Raw genomic sequence first — 20,905 nt, 5'->3', positions numbered from 1 at the left:
GTGTTCAGAGTGCTAGATAAAAAATGAATTCCAAATGGATAACAGTCATTAACAACACAGATCAGCCACTGAGGTAACTACTCCTAAGCATCACAGAAAAATGTAGCCACCCTTTGCAGTCTGATTCTCTACCTCACTGTTCTTATTTGCATCAACTCAAAACCATGTACAGAATGATGTCATTTATGGGTGAGGTTGTCCCTTGCTGGGGCAGAAGCTTAGGATATTGTAGCTGCTCCATTGGGGGCTAGAATTTCCCCCTCTATTCAGAACGTCCTCCTAATCCCCCTACCTGCTCATTGCAGCATAGTCCACTAGCGGATGAGGTACCTTATGGCACAAGTTCACCTCCTTCCCTGGGCCAACAACAGCTTCATTCCCATGAATCAACCAGCCCTCTGCCCAAGGACAGAAGACCCCATTGGTTGCTCCCTTACCTTGCTCAGTGATATCTGGAACTCTCTACTGAGCCATCAAGGCAAGCTTCGTTACTGAAAGGTGGAGACAGTTCTACCTTGCCAAACTCTCTTAGGTGGAATATGAGGAATGTTTCATCTGTGATCACCTATGGGAGATACTGTTTTAAAGACTAGGATCAGACTGAGACAGCAACGTGCCAGGAGTGAGTGCAATGATAACACCAAGGAAGTGAACCTACAAAAGGCCTTTGCTGTGATGGTTTTGCTGCTGTGAAGTGTTAGAAGCTGCTGTTCAAAGATTTTTTTCTTTCTCTTTTTTACTATCTGACCTTCTCTCTCTCTCTTTATCTTGCATGTGCACAGTCAGAAACGCTTCCCATTTGGTTAGTGTGGGATGAATGAAAATTTGTTTTAAGCATTCCCCAACAGAACATTTCTGGGGCAAAAGAGTGATAAAAATCATATCAAGTGGAGACCAGGAATTTAATTTTTCCTATCAGAGCCAATCTGTGATGCTTTATCTCTTGATAAAAATTTGATATTTTATCCCTCTGATAATGGGAGACTGATTGTGCTGCTGCCTCATAATTTTTTGTTTGTTAAAACTCACCCCCTCAGGAGGATCTCAAATCAGAGGCAGAGATGGTGCTGTGCCTCTTTTAAAGACTCAACGTATGTTTAAGAATGAACATTTCCTTACTGTAGGTGGGATTCAGCAGGAAATGGATCTCCATTCCATAGAGACAGTATCTGTGACCAGAGTGCACTCCCGGCTTCAGAGCCGTCCCTTCAGATAACAAATTGAACTCTTCTCCCCTACAAATGGTTGGTTGTTTCCCTGGGTATTGTATCTTCCTGCTGCATCTGATGCTTCTTATTCCCAGCTCTGATTGGATCACTACCCCATGCTCCATTCTTAATGTCAACTCTGGAAAGTAGAAGTTAGAGATCTAACCTGGTGGGATCCAACTTGATTTTAACCTGCTGTTATAGAATGATCGAGCCAAATCCTGAGGTCCTTATTCATGTTTTTCCTCATTCTTCACTTGTCTAGACTCTCTGGGAGTTTTGCCAGAGTAAGGACTTCAGGAATTGGTCCATATAAATTAATGAAGGAAACGCCTGTTAAATCACCTCCTCTCTCCACTGGGCAGCGTAGGAGTGTTCTGTACAAAATGACTTCTAGTGTTTGGGCAATCTAGTTATACATAAGCTTCTACCACTCCCCAGAGGAGTCTCTTCCTCGGCCTAACAGATCTTACCAATATTCAGCCTAAATATTCCTTTGCTAAGTTTCATCCCATTAATCCTGATTTCACCCCTGTCTAGCACTCTAAGTAATTCTTCTTCCTCCTTGCTGTTATGCTCAAAGAGCAAGCAGTGTCAGCACAGGAGACTGGGGATTGCACTAAGAGGAACTGTGTTTTTCAGAGAGAGGAAAGCACCAGGCACTAGTGGGAGCATTGCACACAGTATGAGCAGCAATTTGTAATTCCCTGTGAATACCCTGCGGGACCCTATCTGCACTGACCCCCATCTGCAGTCTCTCCCACTGGGCCACATGTTACCTTTTATACATGCAAAGAAGCCATGACTAAGTCAGTGGGGTTGGTAGCTGTAGACTAAGGAGAGTGTCTGAACTCAGGGCCATATAAAGTCCTTGGGGCAAATTCACTGCTGGCATAAGCAGGCACAACTCCCTGGAAGTCAATGGAAGTACATTGTAATAGGCTAATGACGCCTTTGGTCCCTTGCATGTGTGACTCACCAGAGAAATCACTGGAGGGTTGCCAAGCCTTTGCCCTTAGTTGGCTGAAGTTTGCACTGCAAATTAGGTAAATATAGATACCTCTGTGTATGAACAGTGAGTATGCAGCATGAAATATTGGTGCAATAGGTTACAATATTACCGTTTTGGAGTTGGAGACTTATTAAAGTTCTGTCCCACTCAGGTTCACTTTTTATAAAGTATCATATATCACCCTGAACCCATTACACTGTCACATAAATTATCACAGTTTCCTTTCCCCATCATTATAGATTACCATGGGAGAATGTTTTATGACAAAGGAAACGTTCTGAGCCTTTTTCTCCTGCCTGATTCATTTCACGTGAAATCCTTTTCTTGGGGAAATCTGCCCATGGATTTAGCAGTTCTCTTTGGACCTCCGCACTGGACTTAACACTCCAGCTACCCAGGCCTGGGGAACCCATGAGAGAGCTCGGGGTGAGGCTTGTGGTCCCACTGCCCTTGATCAGCGTTAGGACTAGTCCCATTTGTGGGATACAGTTTGGCTGTGCTCTTGCTTAAATGTCCCCTGGACTTCCTAGCTCCCACTAGCTGCAATTCTTAGTTGCTCTTACACCTGAGTGCCCGGTACCATCACAGCAGGACTCATTCACAAATGTACTCCTACAGGAACTAGGGTTGCCACTTGTCCAGATTTTTGCAGGATCATCCCTGTATTGAGGTAGCTGTCCCGGGAAATCTGAAAAGGTGCTCCATACACAATGCCAGCTGTCCAGTTTATGGTATCAGGATCATCCCAGATGTCCTGTTCTTTTGTACCTAAGAGGTGGCAATCCTACAAGGTAATAGCACCTTCGTCCCCCGTCTACCTGCCATGCCTCAGATAGATTGCCTCAATATAACAAGGCAACCTGTGTTGCTCTCATCCCAAGGTCTAACTTTCAAAACACACAGAATGAAAATCGGTGATTTGCAGTACAAAATACTTGAGAACGTCTCAAATTGCCTACTGTCTTTAGAACAAATTCAGGCTATGGTATGTGTCGAATGTGGGCTGTGAATGATAGATACTCATGTTCCTCTAACCCTAATCCGCTGCCAGCTACATCAGCCACCTAGATAATCTGTTGGAAGGGCAATCTGGGAGATTAGTGCTAACAGCAGCATAGAGACTGTGGGAAGGAGGAAAAGGGGATGCTGTGCCAAGCCATCCTCCATGCTCTGTAGGCAGGGTGCCATGTCCGTGGAGAAATAATGCCTGGCAGCTTCTTCCCACGGCTTTCAAATGCCTCAAAATAGATCTAAAACCATACTTGACAGCTCCCCGAGTGTAAAGATCAGAAGTGGCACCGTGTCAAGCTGCACCCAGCCTGAGCAGCGTCTGCCTGTGTTCTGACTGGCCAATCATCTCTGAACGTCTCGAATTCAAAGGTGAATGAATTCAAATGACACGTGCAACAAAAGGAGGTTGCCAAGCAACCTGGAGCCTGAAACACCCCCACCAGGATATTGAAGTAGAGAACAGGCGGTTCATGGCCAAGACAATTTACACTTGTAATGTTCCCTTTTTGCCATTTGGAACAATAATAATACATTTATTATGTACTTAAAAAAACCCCAACCCTCCTGAATAATGCAGGGATGCAACAGATGGAGAGGGAAGGAGATTACCAGGTCTTGCGGCAACTGAAAGAGTCTGACAACTCGGTATCAATGTCTCATGTCTCCTGTGAGATGTGTAATAGGTGGCCTCACGGCCAGCTGCTTTTCTGTAGTCATCCCATACAGTGTTCTTGTGTCTGCCTCGCACCATATACTGTCTGCTGTCTGGCTTAGTGTAGCTGTCAGGCTTTGGGATGCTGAATGCATGTGTGTTAACAGCATTGCACAAAATAAAGCCCCATCATGCTGAGCGGCGGGCATGAAAGATAAACTTTGGTTGTCGAGCCCTGAACTTCCAAGGTGAGTGAGAGAGAGAGAGAGAGTGTGTGTGTGTTAGCAGATGGGGAGAATCCAAACCCAGATAGTCTGAACTCAATGGGCATTGGATATGTAACCTCTATCAGCTCCCTTTAAAATCCCAGTCCTATATTGTGTGGAAACTGCTTATCTTTACAGTGAGCAGAGTCAGAATGAAAGAACCCTGAAATTTGAGGAGCTCAGAATCTCTACCTGGATCAGGCCCATCTGGAACTGTGCTGCACTCCCCCTCACTTGTTCTTTATTCTGAGGGACAATGGGATTTTGTTGGTTTCATGTTTCTCTCTGCCTCTGTTGCTGGCTCCCCCATTTGCTGTCATAATCTTCAGCAACGTCAGAATTGCCTTTGCATCAAGCCTTGATGATGTCAGAGCCAGAGGAACCTGACAACAGGTATAAGATTAAGCTGCAGGTGCAGGCAAGCTGTACTGAAGACACACAGCCCCTGTTTTCATGCAAATACCCAGAGTCATAATGAATGAAGGGAAGAGGAAGAGAGATGGGAAATGTGTGATATGTTAGCAGAACTCTTACTTCAAAGGATATTTTTTAAAGTTTCCCAGGAGGTGCTGGTGCCTCTTTAATCCTTCACCTCAGGATTCCTGGCGTCTATTGGTGCCCTGTTATATTCTGGGCATGTTGAAATGTTACACAGTGTAACAAGACATGATCAGTTGGAATAGGCTTTATGTAGCATGAAAAGGTTCCTGTGCTTTCTCTTTTTATTATTTGCATTCTCAGAGAAGGTTATATGCCATGTGGGCTTTGCAAAGATAAATGGCTGTCCCGAGCTTTCTGGCAGCATCCCCAGAATTCAGCAAGGATTCTGTCTAAGAACTGGTCTAATACTTTTTATATCTGGTCTCAAATTTTAGCCTTGAAGGACCCATGTGAGAAAGAGATCCCGAGTGACTGTACATGTCATGAAACCACGTGCAACTGGGCACCACTGACAATTAGGAGACACTCCAGTCTGGAACAGCAGATAGGGAGGCAGGACAGGTGTCAAGTTCACTGGCCTTGCTGTGTGTGAGGCCCAGCAGTGGCATAGCAAGGGGTGAATTGAGTCAGGAATGTGGTGCTTCAGCAGAACCCTGTCTGGAGCCAGTACTGCAATAGCAGGGGGAGTTGGAGGTCAGGACTGAGCTGCATCCGCTGATTTGTGTCCAAGAAACTCGCACTGGGCTTGTCTATGCTTAGCATGACTGGCCAGAGCCATTGTCCAGAACTTTCATGAGCAATAACATTCATCACCTTTACTAAAGCAATAGTAATGCAGATAGGTGGCTGAGTGGCTTAAAGTACAAGATCAGCTCACTCCTAGGCCCCTGCTTACCACAGAACTAAATCTATGTTTCTGGGATATTTCAGTGGAAGGGAATTTTATGGCTGTGTCATCAGCAATTTGTTCTATTTACTGCATCATTAGTCTTCCTGCAGGGTGTGATCCAGGGATGCACAGCAATCCAGCATGGGATTTATCAGTGACTGCTTGTAGGGAGGGAGCATGTGCTAACAAGGTCTCCGGTAGCATGCAGTGCGCTGGCTGGCATGCACCTGTATTGCCACACTCCTGTGGATGGAAAGTCAGAGCTGCTCACGGGTAAGGAACTTACTCTGTAGTTCCTGCATGTTTTTAAAAGAAGGCTTCAGTTGATATACCAGAGGCCTCTCTAATTGGAGCCAAAGGTCATGTGTTCCACCCCAGCCATACCATATATCTACTGTTACCTGATAAATTTCAATAGCATCCATGTGTGAAGCCAGGAGAAGAACACCCCCCCCCCCCGTGAATTTGCTCGAACCCATGGGCCCAATCTTGCAAAGTGCTGAATTCCATCAACAACCCAATGTCTTCAGTGACGGATGCGGTCACTCTGCACCTTGCAGGAGTCCTCAGAGGGTGCAGAACCCAGGCAAGTGAAAAAAACCCAAATAACCTCCACTGGGTTTCTGGAAATAAGTTCTGGTCATGCTCCAGCCTCTTACATCACTGGCAAAATTATGGCAAAGCTTTCCTGGGCTTTTGTGGATGGCATGCTCACCCTGCTCTCGGGTTTTCTTTTGGCCGAGGGCAGAAATACATATGCTGGAACGAGACCTCTCAATTAACATGCTGCACTTACTCCCATGCAGAGAAGAGATAAGAGTTGTTAAAGCTGCAAAAGAGAACACGTTTTATTTTGCTTTGTGCTGTTTACAGCTGTTGTCCATTCAGAGTTCTCAGGAGCCCCATTCCCCGCTACAACTGCACAGTCCCATAAGTTTAACTCAGCAGTGAGACTGAAAAACAGCACTAAATCATGGTGATGGGGGAGAGAAGAAAATGTCTGGAAATGGGAAAATGCAGCTGATGTCTTTGCAAAGGCAGAAGTTTTTGCTTGTTGCTACTTTAAAGTGCTACAGACAGATGGCGCAGAGGCCGTAACAGAACAGGAGCCTCACCCTCTGAGACTGGCAAGATGCTGCTAGTGGCTTTGCAAAGGCCAGGGTGATCTTTTCTTGCAGTTTTTAAATGCTCAAGGCATTTTCTGTATTTTGATCAGTGTAACCCACAGGAAGTCATAGTATGTGAACAATACGGAACTAATATAAGGCTATCAGGAAACTGAGCTCTAGTTCGCGTTGCTTTACTGGACTCATGATACAGCAGCTCTGTGTGAGTTCTCAGATCAGAGGTACAGCTTACATTGTATTATACTTGCTTACTTGTTGGCAGGAGGAGAGGGGGCTTGGGAGGAACGAGGGAGAAAGAAAGAGGGAAATTAACTCTAGATCTGAGTCTGTAGCCCAGACACTTACAATGAGGAATAACTAAAGAACTACATATGCAGTTGTCAAGAAGAAACATGGTCTATGGTTTGATACAAATGAGTAGGAAATGAGAAATCTGAATTCTGTTTCCATCTCTTCCACAGTCCTGTTTTGTCAGGCAAGTTACTAAACCTCTCTTTACTTTACCTAATTATTTGAACATGGACATTATGAGGATTAAGACGTGAATGTTTGTAAAGTGGTGACGTTGGGATCCTCAGGAGGCGCTATAGGAGGGCAAAATTTTATCATTTGTTAATTCAGTATTTATTTACTGAATAAGCAATAATATTGTAAAGAGTAGCTGATGCCTTTTGCAGGGCCACAGGTTCTGCTTGGTCCTGCCCTAAAGGCTTGTCAATCCAGGTCCCCTTGAGCAATATAGGTACAGCAAAAGAATATGTTCCATATTTCAGAAATGATCTGATAGAGCTGGACAAAATCATCTTGGCATTGGTGTGACACTAACAAATGCTGGTTTGCACAAAACCAAAATACACAAAGTCATGCTCAACATTGTGAATACTCACAACAGTATCATTTTTAAGCAAAATAATTCTTCTTTCACTTTTGTCCCCAGTTCCTGCCCACATCCCCCCTCCTGTGCTCTTCTCCCTCCATCCCAACACCGATCATCCCAATTCCCAGACCTTGTCCCTCCCTCTCTCCATGGAGCATGCTTAGTGAAGATGGAATGTGCAAACTGAGATTTTTCAGAGGCTTATTACTTGGCCAAGTTTAGACATTTTTTCACAGGAACAGCAAGACACATCCCTGATATCACGATGACTCCCTCCAACTCCTGTCAAGTTTCAGCTCCCTTCACTAAAGCATGAAGGTGTTAGAGTTTCTCAATGCAATAGTTGTAAAATTTTTTTTAACATGGGCAAAACAACATTTTTAGCTGAAATTTCCCAAAATAATTCCTCTTTAAGCAGACACCTGGCACTGAAAATTTCAACCCCAGCAAATAGTTTGGCAAAGTTGTAAGCAACTGAAAACAGTGTCTTATAATTGAAAGTGTCAGGCAATAGTAACTATACGTGTCACTAGTTGCACCACCTATGTTTACTTAAATCAGGGAAATAATGTCTCTCTTACTTTAAGTGAGTATGTAGTGATGGTTGACCTCAGACACTGTCCTCTTTGCAGCCTGCCTAGATAAAACCTATATCTCTATTCTTCCTTTATTTTGTGCAAAGTCACCTGCACAGTTGTAACACCAGTGGGTTTGATTCCCCCAGCAGTGCTAATACCAAAAGGTCTGACAGTTTGGAGGGCTTAGGAAGTTTCCCAAGATCTTGCATCTCAGGCAAAATCCTAAGGACAGGTAGATGCTTAGGGGCTTAGAATGTTATCAGCTGCTCAAGGAGAAACACACAAGGTGAAGTTGGGACTTAGCAAATGGAATCCTGTCCTGTCACCTTTAAGCATCAGCGCAATTTGTCATTAATTTACAGGGTCAAACTTTCATAAATGGCCTTGAAATCTGAAGCTGCAGTTTCAGGCAGAAAACCCTATAGCTGTGCATACAGTTATCTATGCAGGCAAAGTCCGGGATGGTGGGGGTCCATGTGCAAAATCATGGGTGCAAATTTGGAAGCCAGTTTGAAAATATGGCCTTTAGAATTAGGAAATGTCAAAACCAAAGGAGCGTTGCCTCTCTGTTGGCTCACTGTCATATCATTCTCTCCAGGGATTAAAAGGCAAAATGCCACCCACAAAGATCAAATACAAAACAAAGTTTTATTTTCTGTTTTATAGGCAATCGTCCCTATGTGGTGCTCATGGCCCGTGTTCACCCTGGGGAGAGCAATGCCAGCTGGGTAATGAAGGGGACTGTGGAGTTCCTAGTGAGCGGTGACCCCATTGCTGAGCTCCTGAGGAAATGTTTCATTTTCAAAATCATCCCCATGCTCAATCCAGATGGAGTCATTAATGGCAAGTGAGTTGTGACAACCTTTGTTTACCCTGGGGCTGTCTGAGAAACCTTTCCTGGACCTATTTGGGAAACTTTACGTCGGTTTGGGCAGCAAGCCTTATCTTGGGAGCCCTTGGTCAGGAGAACATCCTTCCTGTGGATCCTGGCATTCTGTGTTAGTCACATACAGCCACACGAAAGCCACTTGTTTGGTGTCTGATTTCACAACTGTGAGTAGCAATAATAGCTCTCAGCTGCCAGGACAGAGCTGTACCACAACCTCATGGCCTAACTTGGTTCTAGCTGGCTAAACAGAAATCCATCTGCCCCCACTAAATCATTCAGTGCAGACATCAGCTGCAAGATAGCAATGCTTGGGAATAACTTGCTTTAATTAATGTTTTGCATTGCCTGAGAAGGGGGAAGAGGATTATGGATCTGTTTTACCTTTGTGTTTTCATTTAAATACTTACAGCCAGTGATGCTCCCGTCATCTCCCCACTCACATTTCTTGATGGATTTTCGGTCCTCTTGGGCCTAGGGAATGCTGATCTGCTCTGAATGCTCTTGGGGGATGTCTGCACAGCAAAAGCTGTGCGTGAGCTCGCCTACCTGAGCTAGCCCCCTGGGTAACAATAGAAGTGAAGACCGTGCCGGGAGGACTTCAGAGTGGATAGTGAGCTGAGTACGTACCCTGGGTCTCTGCTGGGCTTGTATTACCTGTGCTGCAGCGCCCGTGCTCATTGTCTTCGTTACTATTACCCCTGCTAGCTGGATTCAAGGGAGCTCAGGTAAGGTAGTTGTACATGGCTTTTACTGGGCAGACATACACTTGGAGTCTTCTTTGCATGCTCCCTCCTTTTCCACCCCAACACATGCACGCACAGTCACTCACTCCCTCACTCTCTTGACTGAATTGAAGAAATCACTATCCTGTTTCTGATGTAGAAACCTGAAATACAAGGTAGCCAGTGAGTTGGAGAGAGACCCTATTTTAGAACTTGGCTAGAGGAGATGGGCTTGTGTGATATTTGGGGAAACCCCAAATGCTTCTGAACATGGAGTTTGCCCACTTGTGATGGGTATTTGGTAGTGGCACTATAATATAGTCACTGTCTTCTTTTAGGGTGATCATGTTTCCCCCTGGTGACAGGCCTCAGTGATTATAACAACCTGCTGATTACACCTAGAGGAGTTACTCCTTTTGGTCAGGAGTAGGGGCTTCCATTTTTGGTGCTGAAGGTGTTAAGTTTTTGATCCTCACTGGTGACCATGGTTCATGCATGTGTGTGGCCACAGTTTCTTATAATAGGCTAATCTCAAAAGTCTGGGAAGTTGGTCTCAAAAGTATGGCTGCTCCTTCAGACTTCTTTAGTGTGTAAAACTGTGTTGGGATCTTCTGGGAACACCCTTCCTTGTGGCATGTGGACCCTTCTGATTTTGATACAGGCTGGATGGGACCCACGAGTGCAGAGGTAGTAGCAAAAAATGAAAAACAATGAAAGAAACTGAACATAACTTTATCAAACTTCCCAAATCAATTCATTTTGAGTTGGTGCAAAAGCTTTGGAAAGGTGCTAGAGGTTGCTTTGATATTCCCCAGCCTGTCACAATGCTACGAACCATCATGTCATTCATGATATATCACCTCTAAGGAAGCCGGCACAACAGCAGCTTGGCAGCTCCATTTGATGGAATAAGACATAACCCCTGAGTGTTCTAGGTCTCTGCAGGCACCAAATGCCCTAATCCTTCCAGGCAGCAAAGGCAAATTGAAGGTGGATGGGTTTTTCTGTCGTCCCACCCCCCCACTTCACTGCACTTAAAGTCTCCAGCAGATGGAGGAACGGAGGGAATGTCTGACCTTTCTTTTTCAAGCATTCAGGAGGTGACTCTTTAAGGGTGGGACCTCAACAGGGAGGATAGAGCTCTGCATGGCACTCAATGAAGTGCTACTTCCTGAGCTCATGTCACCCAGGAGGAACTCTGCCTTACCTGGTGCAGAGGAGCTCAAACCTGACTTTGGCGATGGGAGCACCTCTTGCTCGAGAGATGAACCAGGAGATCCTGGTTCAATTCCTGGCTCTTCCATTGACTGCATGGCCCTGGGCAAGTTAAGGCTTGTCTAGATGACAAGTTAATGCATGGCAAGTTGGGGTGCAAATCTATGGCACACTAGCCTGCCACGTGCGAGAGGTTCCCTACTGTGCTTTGATCTCCTCTACTCTGGAATGGGGGTAGATAAGTGCACGTGCACAGCGGGGAACTTCTAGTGTGCGGTAGTAGGGTCCACATGTCCAGTTAGTGCATGGCAGGCTAGTGTGCTGTAGATCTACACCCAGCTTGCTGCGCACTAACCATTCATCTAGGCAAGCCCTCAGTTTGCCTTTTTGTGCCTCTGTTTTCCCAGCAGTAAAACGGGGGTAATCATAGATGTTAGAGATGGAAAAGACATATATCTTGTCCATCTCCCTGCAAATGTAGGATTGGTGCCCATTGTACATTTACGAGTGTTTTTACATGGTCTAATTTCAAATACTACATTGACTATTCCACAACCTGGCACACAGGAAGGGTTTCTGATACTCAGTGTATATTCTTCCCATCTCTTAATTTCATCCTCCAATTCCTGGTGACACCCTTTATAATTATGTTGTGAGGCTTAATTAATTAAAGTGTGTAACATACTTCGAGATATTCAGGTGGAAGTTGATAGATAAGTGCCTAACTCTATCCATCCACCTGCTTGTGAAGCTTCCAATGTATTACACAGGGGGCAGGAAGACATCTCACCTGTGTCTTAACATGGCTTCCCCCTTCTCTGCCCCCTCTGCTCCAGTGAGATATCCCCCCTCCAGGCTCGCTCCTTTCTCACAATTCCATCAGAAATAATAGCTGGAGAGGTGAATGATCTCAAAATCTCTAGTTTTCACACCAGTGAGATACTTCTGTGTCAGCCTCCACTTGGGAGCCATAAACCAGTCAAAAGAGCCATGTACTGGGATTGTTATTAATCTGTATTACAGTCATGCCTGAGTTCAGGGCCCAATGGTGTTAAGCCTTGCACATGCATATAGTCAAAAGTGGTATCTGCCCCAAACTGCTCATATTTTAAATAGACAAGGCAGGAAAAGTGTAAAAGGAGAAACAAAGGCACAGCAGCAAAGTGACTTGCCCAGGGTCACACAGGTTAGTGGCAAAGGTGGGATTAGAACCCAAGCCTCCTGACTCCCAGTCCAGTGCCCTCTCCAGAGGATCACATGCCTGTTAGGCAGGATTTAGCAGCACATGAATGCACCTAAATACTAAATTAGTATTATTATTTGTAGTACCTAGGAGCCCTGATTATGGATCTGGACCTCATTGTGCTAGGCACTGTACAAACACAGAACACAAAGATGATCCCTGCCCCAGTCTAACTGCTGCTGGGTCCCACATCTCCCTCAACTTGTCCGTTTCTTTTGCCATGGCTCCCCACTGTTCCCTTCATTCCTCTGCTTTCCTGCCGTTGTGGGTGCTCTGCAGATAGTACAATAATGTCTGTGGTATCTAAGCACTAGTCTGTACTGGGCTCTCCAATCCGAGGCCTGAGCCTCCATTATTCTCCATGGTCACAGAGTTCTGAGTCATGGCGTCATGTATACATGTGTGGCAGCCTGATACTCTACTCCTTGCCTCTCCTGGGCCAGGATTCCACCCCCTCACCATCTCATTGCCTCCCCTCCCAGCCCCACGCCCAAAGGGTCAGGAGGAATTAATGCCCTCCTTTCCTCTTTGGAAGGCTCTTAGATGAGCCAGCCAGGGCAGTTTGATTGAGATGATTACCTTGAGCATCCCTGCCTGGCTGTGGCTTTTTAATGAGCAGAGTGGTTGCAAATCTCTCCCCTTCGGAAGCACAGACTTCTATCAATCTCTCCCTCTCCCCCCCCCCCACTTTGTGCCGTGGATTAATGCTGCTCTAGTCCCCCTATCTCAGCATCTTTCCTTATTTAAGAGAGGATTAATTTTTCTTTGTTGGCAGTGCTTTGAAGCTCCTCCTCCCCCCATCTTCCCTTGGTCCCCGAGCATGCATAATACTTCATCATCAGTCCTGGAGATGGATGCCAGTGCGGGGCATTTACAAAGGGCTCCTGCTAGCAGCCCTGTCACCCTTGTGGCTCCCCGCCGTACCCAGCCCAACGGAAGAGCACTCTCATCCCAGCAGGGCACTGCACGATCACGCTCCAGAAGCCTCATGCAGTAACAAGACAAGCAGGGCCTCGCTGTTTGCTTTGGTTAATGTGATCTGAAAGTTACATGCGGCAAATATTCCTCTAACGCAGACACGAGTGCAGTAATGTGATTACACTCCAGCAGCACACGGCCGAGATGGTAAGCATCTCTCCTCCCTCTCCGATCTCCCCAGCTCTTCATTTCTTTCAGTGCTTTTACAATCTGTCCCCATCTTTCAGCAATGGAAGGAATCACAGCTCTGGAACGGACTGTAAATGAAGTGTGTGTGTGTGTGTGGGGTGGGGGGTGCTTTTCATATAAAAACCTAGCTCATCAACAGTCATCACAGCTGAACTTGGCTTTGTTCAAACCCAAAAAGGAATTGTGAGCATCACTGTGCGACTGTTGTTGTGTTTGACTGAATGCACTGGTCCTATACCCTTTCCCAGAGAACAGCAGCCAGGCATGTAGCCAATCAAATGACAGATCTGATTAATTTTGCTATATCTGTTAAGTAAAGTATTAGACGTTCCTTATCAGTGCCTCTCCTAGCTCTCATGTACATTCGCACACACCTGCTACCCTTACACACATGCACTTTCTTGCTCACTCACAACCTTCACACACTCACACTCACAAAGTAGTCAGTATTTTGTGTTCTTGTTGGGCTTCTCCAGACACTGCAGTTCTGAATAAATATTGCTATTTATTATACCTAAATTTAGGGTTATTAATTATATCAGTGTAAACCTAATTTATATCACCATAAACAGCAATAATAAATGCTGCCAAATGCTAATACCCAGTGCTTGCGAACTGTGCCTATGCTTGATGGGTTTTTCCCTCCCCACTTCCCAGAAGCATTAAATTAAAAATGATTCAGCTTTGCAGGATCATAGATCAAGCTATGGGTGGGAGCTCTCAGGGAAATGCACTTGTTTAAAAAAATACCCCACACCAAACAGCCTGTGGATTCTTTGTGCATGTTTTATCTCCTCATTTCCCCTTCCCATCTCTGCACTCACAGAGCCCTGCCTAGGTGATGTGGCAAGTATTACCAGTGTGTGGCCAGCCTCTACCAATTTCCAACGTTGCCACCCTCTTCTTTCTTTTCCTTTCCTCCTTTTATACTACCCATCTCTGCTCTCTTCCACCTGCCCCTCTCTTTCCCAATGTTCTCCTCTCCAGGTCTTGAATTGAAGAAGCACATGAGCACTTGGTTTTTCGCGGACATTGTCCATTTTAGGAACAACAAAGCATTATACAGACAAGTTAGCCCTCCCAACTATGTGAGCCTGGAAGTGGTATCTCCCTTTTTAATGGTAGCAAAACTGAGACATGGAGAAGTTAAGTGATTTCTTCCCAGGTCACAGAGTAAGTCAGTGGCAGAGGTAGGAATAGGGCCCAGGAGTCCTGATTTGCTCTTTTAGGTTTTAGCCACAGATTGACCTTTCTCTGGTTTTGAAAAACCCAAACAAACCAAACCACAAATGCTGGTCTAGCATTTCACAGCCTATAGTTACAGATTCAGTTGAGGTCTGCTTTACCTGGGGGTGCCATTACTGGTTGGGTCCTATTTTATTCAGGCTGCTTTCTCCAGCCCAGCTGAGTTATGACTCTTCACTGATTGTTTCACTGAAGCTAAAGTGGCAGGGTTTGAGATCCTAAATAATCATAGAAAGGTAGAGAGGGAAAAACCCTATTAGGTCACATCACAGGTCCAGTGCAAGACTGTTCCCTACTGCACATTTTCTGGGTCTCTAAATAGCCCAAATGATGGGGTTTCTACCCTTCCTTTCAGAGCCTGCCCCTTGGTTTCATAGCAGGGTGCTCAGAAAAGGATAGCAGAAGCACATCGCCCTTTATCACCGCACACACTGCCTCCTCTCCTGGCAGGGGAATTGAAGAGGAATTTATTTCCCATAATAAAATATTGTGTGAGCAAATATACTCTGAAGGCTCCCAGCAGTTGGTCCATCTATGTTACAATTGTCAGTGGGTGTGTGGAGGAGTATGGGTTGGGGGAGCTGCTAGGTTTCTGTAGTGCTAGATCACAAGGGACTGTTTAGAGCAATTTCATTAATTGGTACAGTGAGAGGGTTTCTCTTGTCTCATGAAGTAGATCCCGAGCCAAGGTTTTTCTGCTGTCTAAGCCAGCAAAAGTTGTGCTAAATGTCTTTGCAAGCCAAGGTGTATCAGATCCAAGAGAGAAATTTCCCATAGACGAACTTGTATAGATGATGGTACAGATATGCTGGTATAGCAGGAGGCTAGCTTAAGTATTTGAGAGTATGGATTAATGTGCTTACTTGCTGGAGGACTAAGAGTCATGTGTTAGGTTGTGTGCATATTCACCACTGTCCCCTGCTAGGGGGAATGTGTCCAGCATGGAAAATGTCTGTGATACAGTGACTTGGTTGGAGGCATGAAAAGCAGATATAAACTCTATAGGCTAGAGTCACCCTGCGGAGGGGGGATTCGGCATGGGTAATGATATCCCCGCTGCCTTTCCCCAGGGGTTCTACCAAGGGAGGGCAGCTTTAAAGACCACCTAGAGCTCCATGGGCTCTCCTCCAGTGGAGGCTGCGCAGAAGAGGCACTGAATCAATGTATTTCCTGGCAGACTTCCATGCTGTTCCCACCCATTTTGGATGACTGTATGAACCAGCCAATGCCAGCTCCCCTCGTGAAGTAGGGATTTGGGGGCAGCTTGCTGATCTCCTGTGGAATGCCTGGCTCCTGTGGAGTGAAATGGACTCTGTTACTGCTATTGACAGCTAGGAGGAATTCCCTGTTAGATCACTGGTAGAGGCCTGTTTGTTTGGCACGATAGGCAGCAAGCCATGGGAAGCATCACATTTTAAACCTATCCCTTTGCACTGTGCTGAGGTCACAGTCCACCCACAGCACTCCCCTCCCCCAAGTAATCCTCCCTTTGCAGCCAATGGCTTTGGGCCGAAGATACTAGAGCCATGATACTGCCTTCTATCTGCACTTTCAGCAAAGTGTTATTTATTCTGTTCTTTATCTGCTGGCACCGCCTTGCCTCTTGAGTTATTAGCTTTATTTGCTTATTACCAGTGTTTCCTCCTCCGTCAATGTGCTCCCATACATCTTTGGTTCTCAGGAATATGCTTTCCTCTCTATTTACTGCTTTTCCTGATGCCTCCCTCCCCCAAGCACCCTTCTTCCCTTTCCTGGCAACCCATCAATGGCCAAGGAGATAAATAAGCAACATAACTCTTCCCGGCTATTATTTTTGTTGTTGTGGTTGCTGTGAACAGTAATCTATATAATAACACAGAAACAAATATTATTACGAAAGTAATTACAATAAATAAAAAGCCAAGAGGGGAGATGAAGGAAGGGGCTGCCAGGGGAGTGATTGCAGCATGGTTTTTAAAAAAATGTAATTTCCGTGGGATGTTATCTGCCACTCTGGTGATACTCTATCGTTGGGGGTTGTGACTAATTAGCAGCCAGTCGTTGTTGCTGTTGTAACATACCCTCACCTAATGTATTTGTGTGCCTGTGTCTTTAAACAGTAGCTTGTCTATGTATCTGCACCAGTCACACATCAGCAGTTGGTTTTATTGCCTGGTGCTTTTGTTTCCTTTAAGCTGGGTGCCTGAGTCACTGAGGTTTTGGGGACTTGGCCATTCTTCCTTTTCTTTTCTAATGTTGTGAACTTCCAGGATTTGGGGGATTTTTTTCCAGGAGCTCATGGGACTGAAAGCCAGGAACACTTGTGTTCTAATGCCTATTCTGAAACTGACCCTCTTTCTCTGCTCTTGGAGAGATCACTAAACCTCTCTGCCTCAGTTTCCCCATCTGTACAGTGGTGATGACTATACTTACTGTACCGCATAAAAGGTAGTGAGGACTAATTTGTTAATGGGCCAAATTAAGACCTGATGCGAGCACGTGCCTCTTCTCCTTGTTTCAATAGACTTGCACTGGCTTAAAGCCAAGGCTGTCACAATGTTTGTAAAGCTCTCTGAAGCTGCGAAGTACTTGGTAAATAGTGCGGACATTGACTTCAATAAGCTCAGTAATAACAGTATTCGGGACTACTAAATGCTTGGAGTTTGTTTAGCCTAAGATATGGTATTAACTTGTAAAATGGGAAGTACCTTCAGGTTAACATCAGTATGATGAGGTGAAGAAAGAAGTTTGGGCTGTGTTCCATGATCTCAGAAGGGAGTATTTTGCTGTACTTCAGTGCTCATACTCCTGACTGACAGTAATTTACAATCTGGCTTCCACGCTTCTTGGAAGGCAGTTCTGGGAGCCAAGAGACTGGTGCATGCAGTTGTAACTTTGTAGTTCTAAAGAGTAAATTGAAAAATATCATTACTGTTATTATTTATCTATTATTACAGTGTAAAGAGGTTATTTTACTTCTGTATTTGGCATTGGTGTGACCACTGTTGGAATACTGTGTCTGGTTCTCAGGTCCACAGTTCAGGAACTATGTTGACAAATTGGTGAAGGTTCAGAGAAGAGCCATGAGAATGATTAGAGGATTAGAAAACATGCCTTATAGTGATACACTCAAAGAATTCGGGCTATTTAGCTTAACAAAGAGACGATTAAGGGGTGACTTAATTACAGTCTGTAAGTATCTACATGGGGGAACACATATTTAATAATGGGCTCTTCAATCTAGCAGAGAAAACTATAACACAATCCAATGGCTGAAAGCTGAAGCTAGACAAAATCAGACAGGAAGTAGGGTGTACATTTTTGACAGTGAGGGTAATTAACCATTGGATCAATTTACCAAGGGTCATGGTGGTTTCTCCATTGCTGATCATTTTAAATCAGGATTGGATGTTTTTCTAAACAATCTGCTCTAGGAATTATTTTGGAGAAGTTCTATGGACGGTGCTATACAGAAGGTCAGCTTAGATTATCGCAATGGTCCCTTCTGGCCTCGGACTCTGGAATTATGTTATTTTTGGTTTGATTATACCTTGTGTTTGTTACAGTTATTGGAATCTCATGGTGTGTAATATTTATTATTCACGTAGCACTCAGTATGCTTGGCAAAGAGGCAAGAAACGGGTCTCTCGTTGCGAATCTACACATTAGTCTATGACACTGTAGTTGATCACACTGATCTTTTCTGGGGGGTTGACTGGTATATCTGGGGGTTGACTGGTATAGCTAGATCCATCATGTTGAAACTCTCCACCCTCACCTTTTCAATCTCCACCTCCAGTCCTGCCTCTCAGCTCTGCCTGCATCATGGATCCTTACTCAGACCCTGTCCATTCGTCCCTCCTCACCACTTCTTGTGTCCACTTCTCCCCTTCCAACTTTGAACATTTTGTCATGCTGTCCTCTCTCAAAGCACCTCATTCCTATCTTGCTTCTTTCTTCAGGCCTCCCATCAATGATCAGCTATGACTGTCTGCTGCCCTTTTCCTGATTGTGCCTTGAACTGTTTGCTTTGTATCCCCCCAGGTTAGACTGTTCACTATTTGGGGCAGGAAGTAAGACCCTAGCTAGCTGTGTGTATCTGTAAAGCACTATGCACATCGATAGCGCTGTATCAGTAACAAACAGCAACAATAACTGGCACCAGTGAATTGGAGCTCAGGGAATCTAGGGCATGATAGGCCAGTAGAAATCACCACAACTGGCCGCTCAGGCCAGATAACCCCTTTTGGATATTAAGGTCGGCCTCTGTAGGTCATAAAGCTCTGTCATGGCCGTTTGTATATCTAGTTCATTGTATCTCAGCCATGTTTTGTATGTTGCTGTTGTGGTCCAAATCATTGCACAGTAGAGTAGCTTAATCAATTACTAGTCTGCTAGGCTTCAGTGCAGCGGCACAAGTCACTGTACATACTAGATGATCTTTGAGGCCAGAATTTCTTTGCTAGTAGTTCTAATTTTACTCCATCCAGTTCTAGTCTACAGTGCTAATGCAGCCACATTTGCATATCACTGTGTCCCGTCAGCCGTGATGGATCAGTGTATTTGTTGCCCCGATCTGACATTTAAATATTGCCCACCCAGCCCACCTCATCTAAGGATGAGAAAAAACCTTCCCCAACTCCTATATCTTCATTAGAATGATCAAATAGCCACCCAGACGGCCAGAATGAAAGATCCATCGGAGGCAAATGACACTGAAAATCGAAGCATTGTATACAAAATATCATGTTTCCTTTCTCACTCTCTTGTGACTGCTGGGGCTATCCATGGGCCTCAACCCATCTGTCCCTAGATGAATCACTGCATTTCATCAGAGTCATCGACACTGGTCCGTGCATTGTAGTTCATTTGTCTGAATGTGGCAGATCTTCTCAGACACTGAGGCAAATAGCTTGTATCCTTCAGATCCTAGCCTGTTAGGTTCTCTTGGAGAATAGCTCATGAGATGACTGGCAGCTATTGGTCACCCATCACCATTCCAGGTCTCCTGTCAAAGTCCATGCCAGTGCCTAGCCACAGTTCTGGAGTTGGAATCGTTTATTCATTAGACAGGAGAAAGAAAGTCCACAAAATGAAACTGCAAAAACTTCACTTTAATAGCTGTGATGAACAATGTCCATGACTTGACTACAATGTCCATGCTACCCAGAAATCTGAAATTGCAAGGGAATGTAAGGTTATTGTCTTTCATAATACATCTTACTGTATTACTTGTGTCATAAACTAAGCAATATTTCTATCACTTCGAAACTCAGGCATCCCTAGGGTTCATTGTGACATTTCCAGTTTTATAGGACCATTCAATTCCTTTTAAGCATTAAAACACATAATTTGTTGTAATATATGCACTGGGATTTACATGTACACTGTAAAAAAAAAAACAAAAAGAGAGAGAGAGGAGAGTGATTGGCCTGTAGTTATCCCAGTCCAGAGCTGGATGAGCTCTTCGTTTGAGATGGGCTCCACCTAATGAAGAGAGGGGACGAGCATCTTCACAAGCAGGCTGGCTAACCTAGTGAGGAGGGCTTTAAACTAAGTTCACCAGGGAAAGGAGACCAAAGCAGGGAAGTGGGTACCAGGAGGAAGCACGAGCAGGAGAGCGCAAGAGGGGAGGGCTCCTGTCTCATACTGAGAAAGCAGGACAAACAGTAAGTTATCTCAAGTGCCTATACACAAATGCAAGAAGCCTGGGAAACAAGCAGGGAGAACTGGAAGTCCTGGCACAGTCAAGGAATTATGATGGAATAACAGAGACTTGGTGGGATAACTCACATGACTGGAGTACTGTCATGGATGGATATAAACTGTTCAGGAAGGACGGGCAGGGAAGAAAAGGTGGGGAAGTTGCATTGTATGTAAGAGAGCAGTATGACTGCTCAGAGCTCCGGTATGATACTGCAGAAAAACCTGAGAGTCTCTGGATTAAGTTTCAAAGTGTGAGCAACAAGGGTGATGTCGTGGTGGGAGTCTGCTATAGACTACCAGACCAAGGGGATGAGGTGGATGAGACTTTCTTCTGGCAACTAATGGAAGTTACTAGATCACAGGCCCTGGTTCTCATGGGAGACTTCAATCACCCTGATATCTGCTGGGAGAGCAATACAGCAGTGCACAGACAATCCAGGAAGTTTTTGGAAAGTTTAGGGGACAATTTCCTGGTGCAGGTGCTGGAGGAACCAACTAGGGGCAGAGCTCTTCTTGACCTGCTGCTCACAAACCGAGAAGAATTAGTAGGGGAAGCAAAAGTGGATGGGAACCTGGGAAGCAGTGACCACGAGATGGTCGAGTTCAGGATCCTGACACAAGGAAGAAAGGAGAGCAGCAGATTACGGACCCTGACCTTCAGAAAAACAGACTTTGACT

General features: G+C 45.0%; 1 protein-coding gene across 1 annotated transcript in view; it reads left to right on the top strand.

The window, feature by feature from the left end:
- AGBL1 (AGBL carboxypeptidase 1) overlaps nucleotides 1–20,905 on the top strand; it is a 356,531-nt gene that overhangs the window by 105,612 nt on the left and 230,014 nt on the right. Inside the window, exon 16 of the mRNA XM_073304655.2 lies at nucleotides 8,728–8,908. Within this exon, the coding sequence (XP_073160756.1) occupies nucleotides 8,728–8,908 (181 nt within the window). The remainder of the gene's footprint in view (nucleotides 1–8,727; nucleotides 8,909–20,905) is intronic.

The sequence above is a fragment of the Lepidochelys kempii genome, chromosome 10 (genome assembly GCF_965140285.1).
Source record: "Lepidochelys kempii isolate rLepKem1 chromosome 10, rLepKem1.hap1, whole genome shotgun sequence".
NCBI classification, from domain to species: Eukaryota; Metazoa; Chordata; order Testudines; family Cheloniidae; genus Lepidochelys; species Lepidochelys kempii.
Note: the sequence above shows the minus strand (reverse complement) of the source record. Positions and strands in the feature narration are given on the sequence as shown.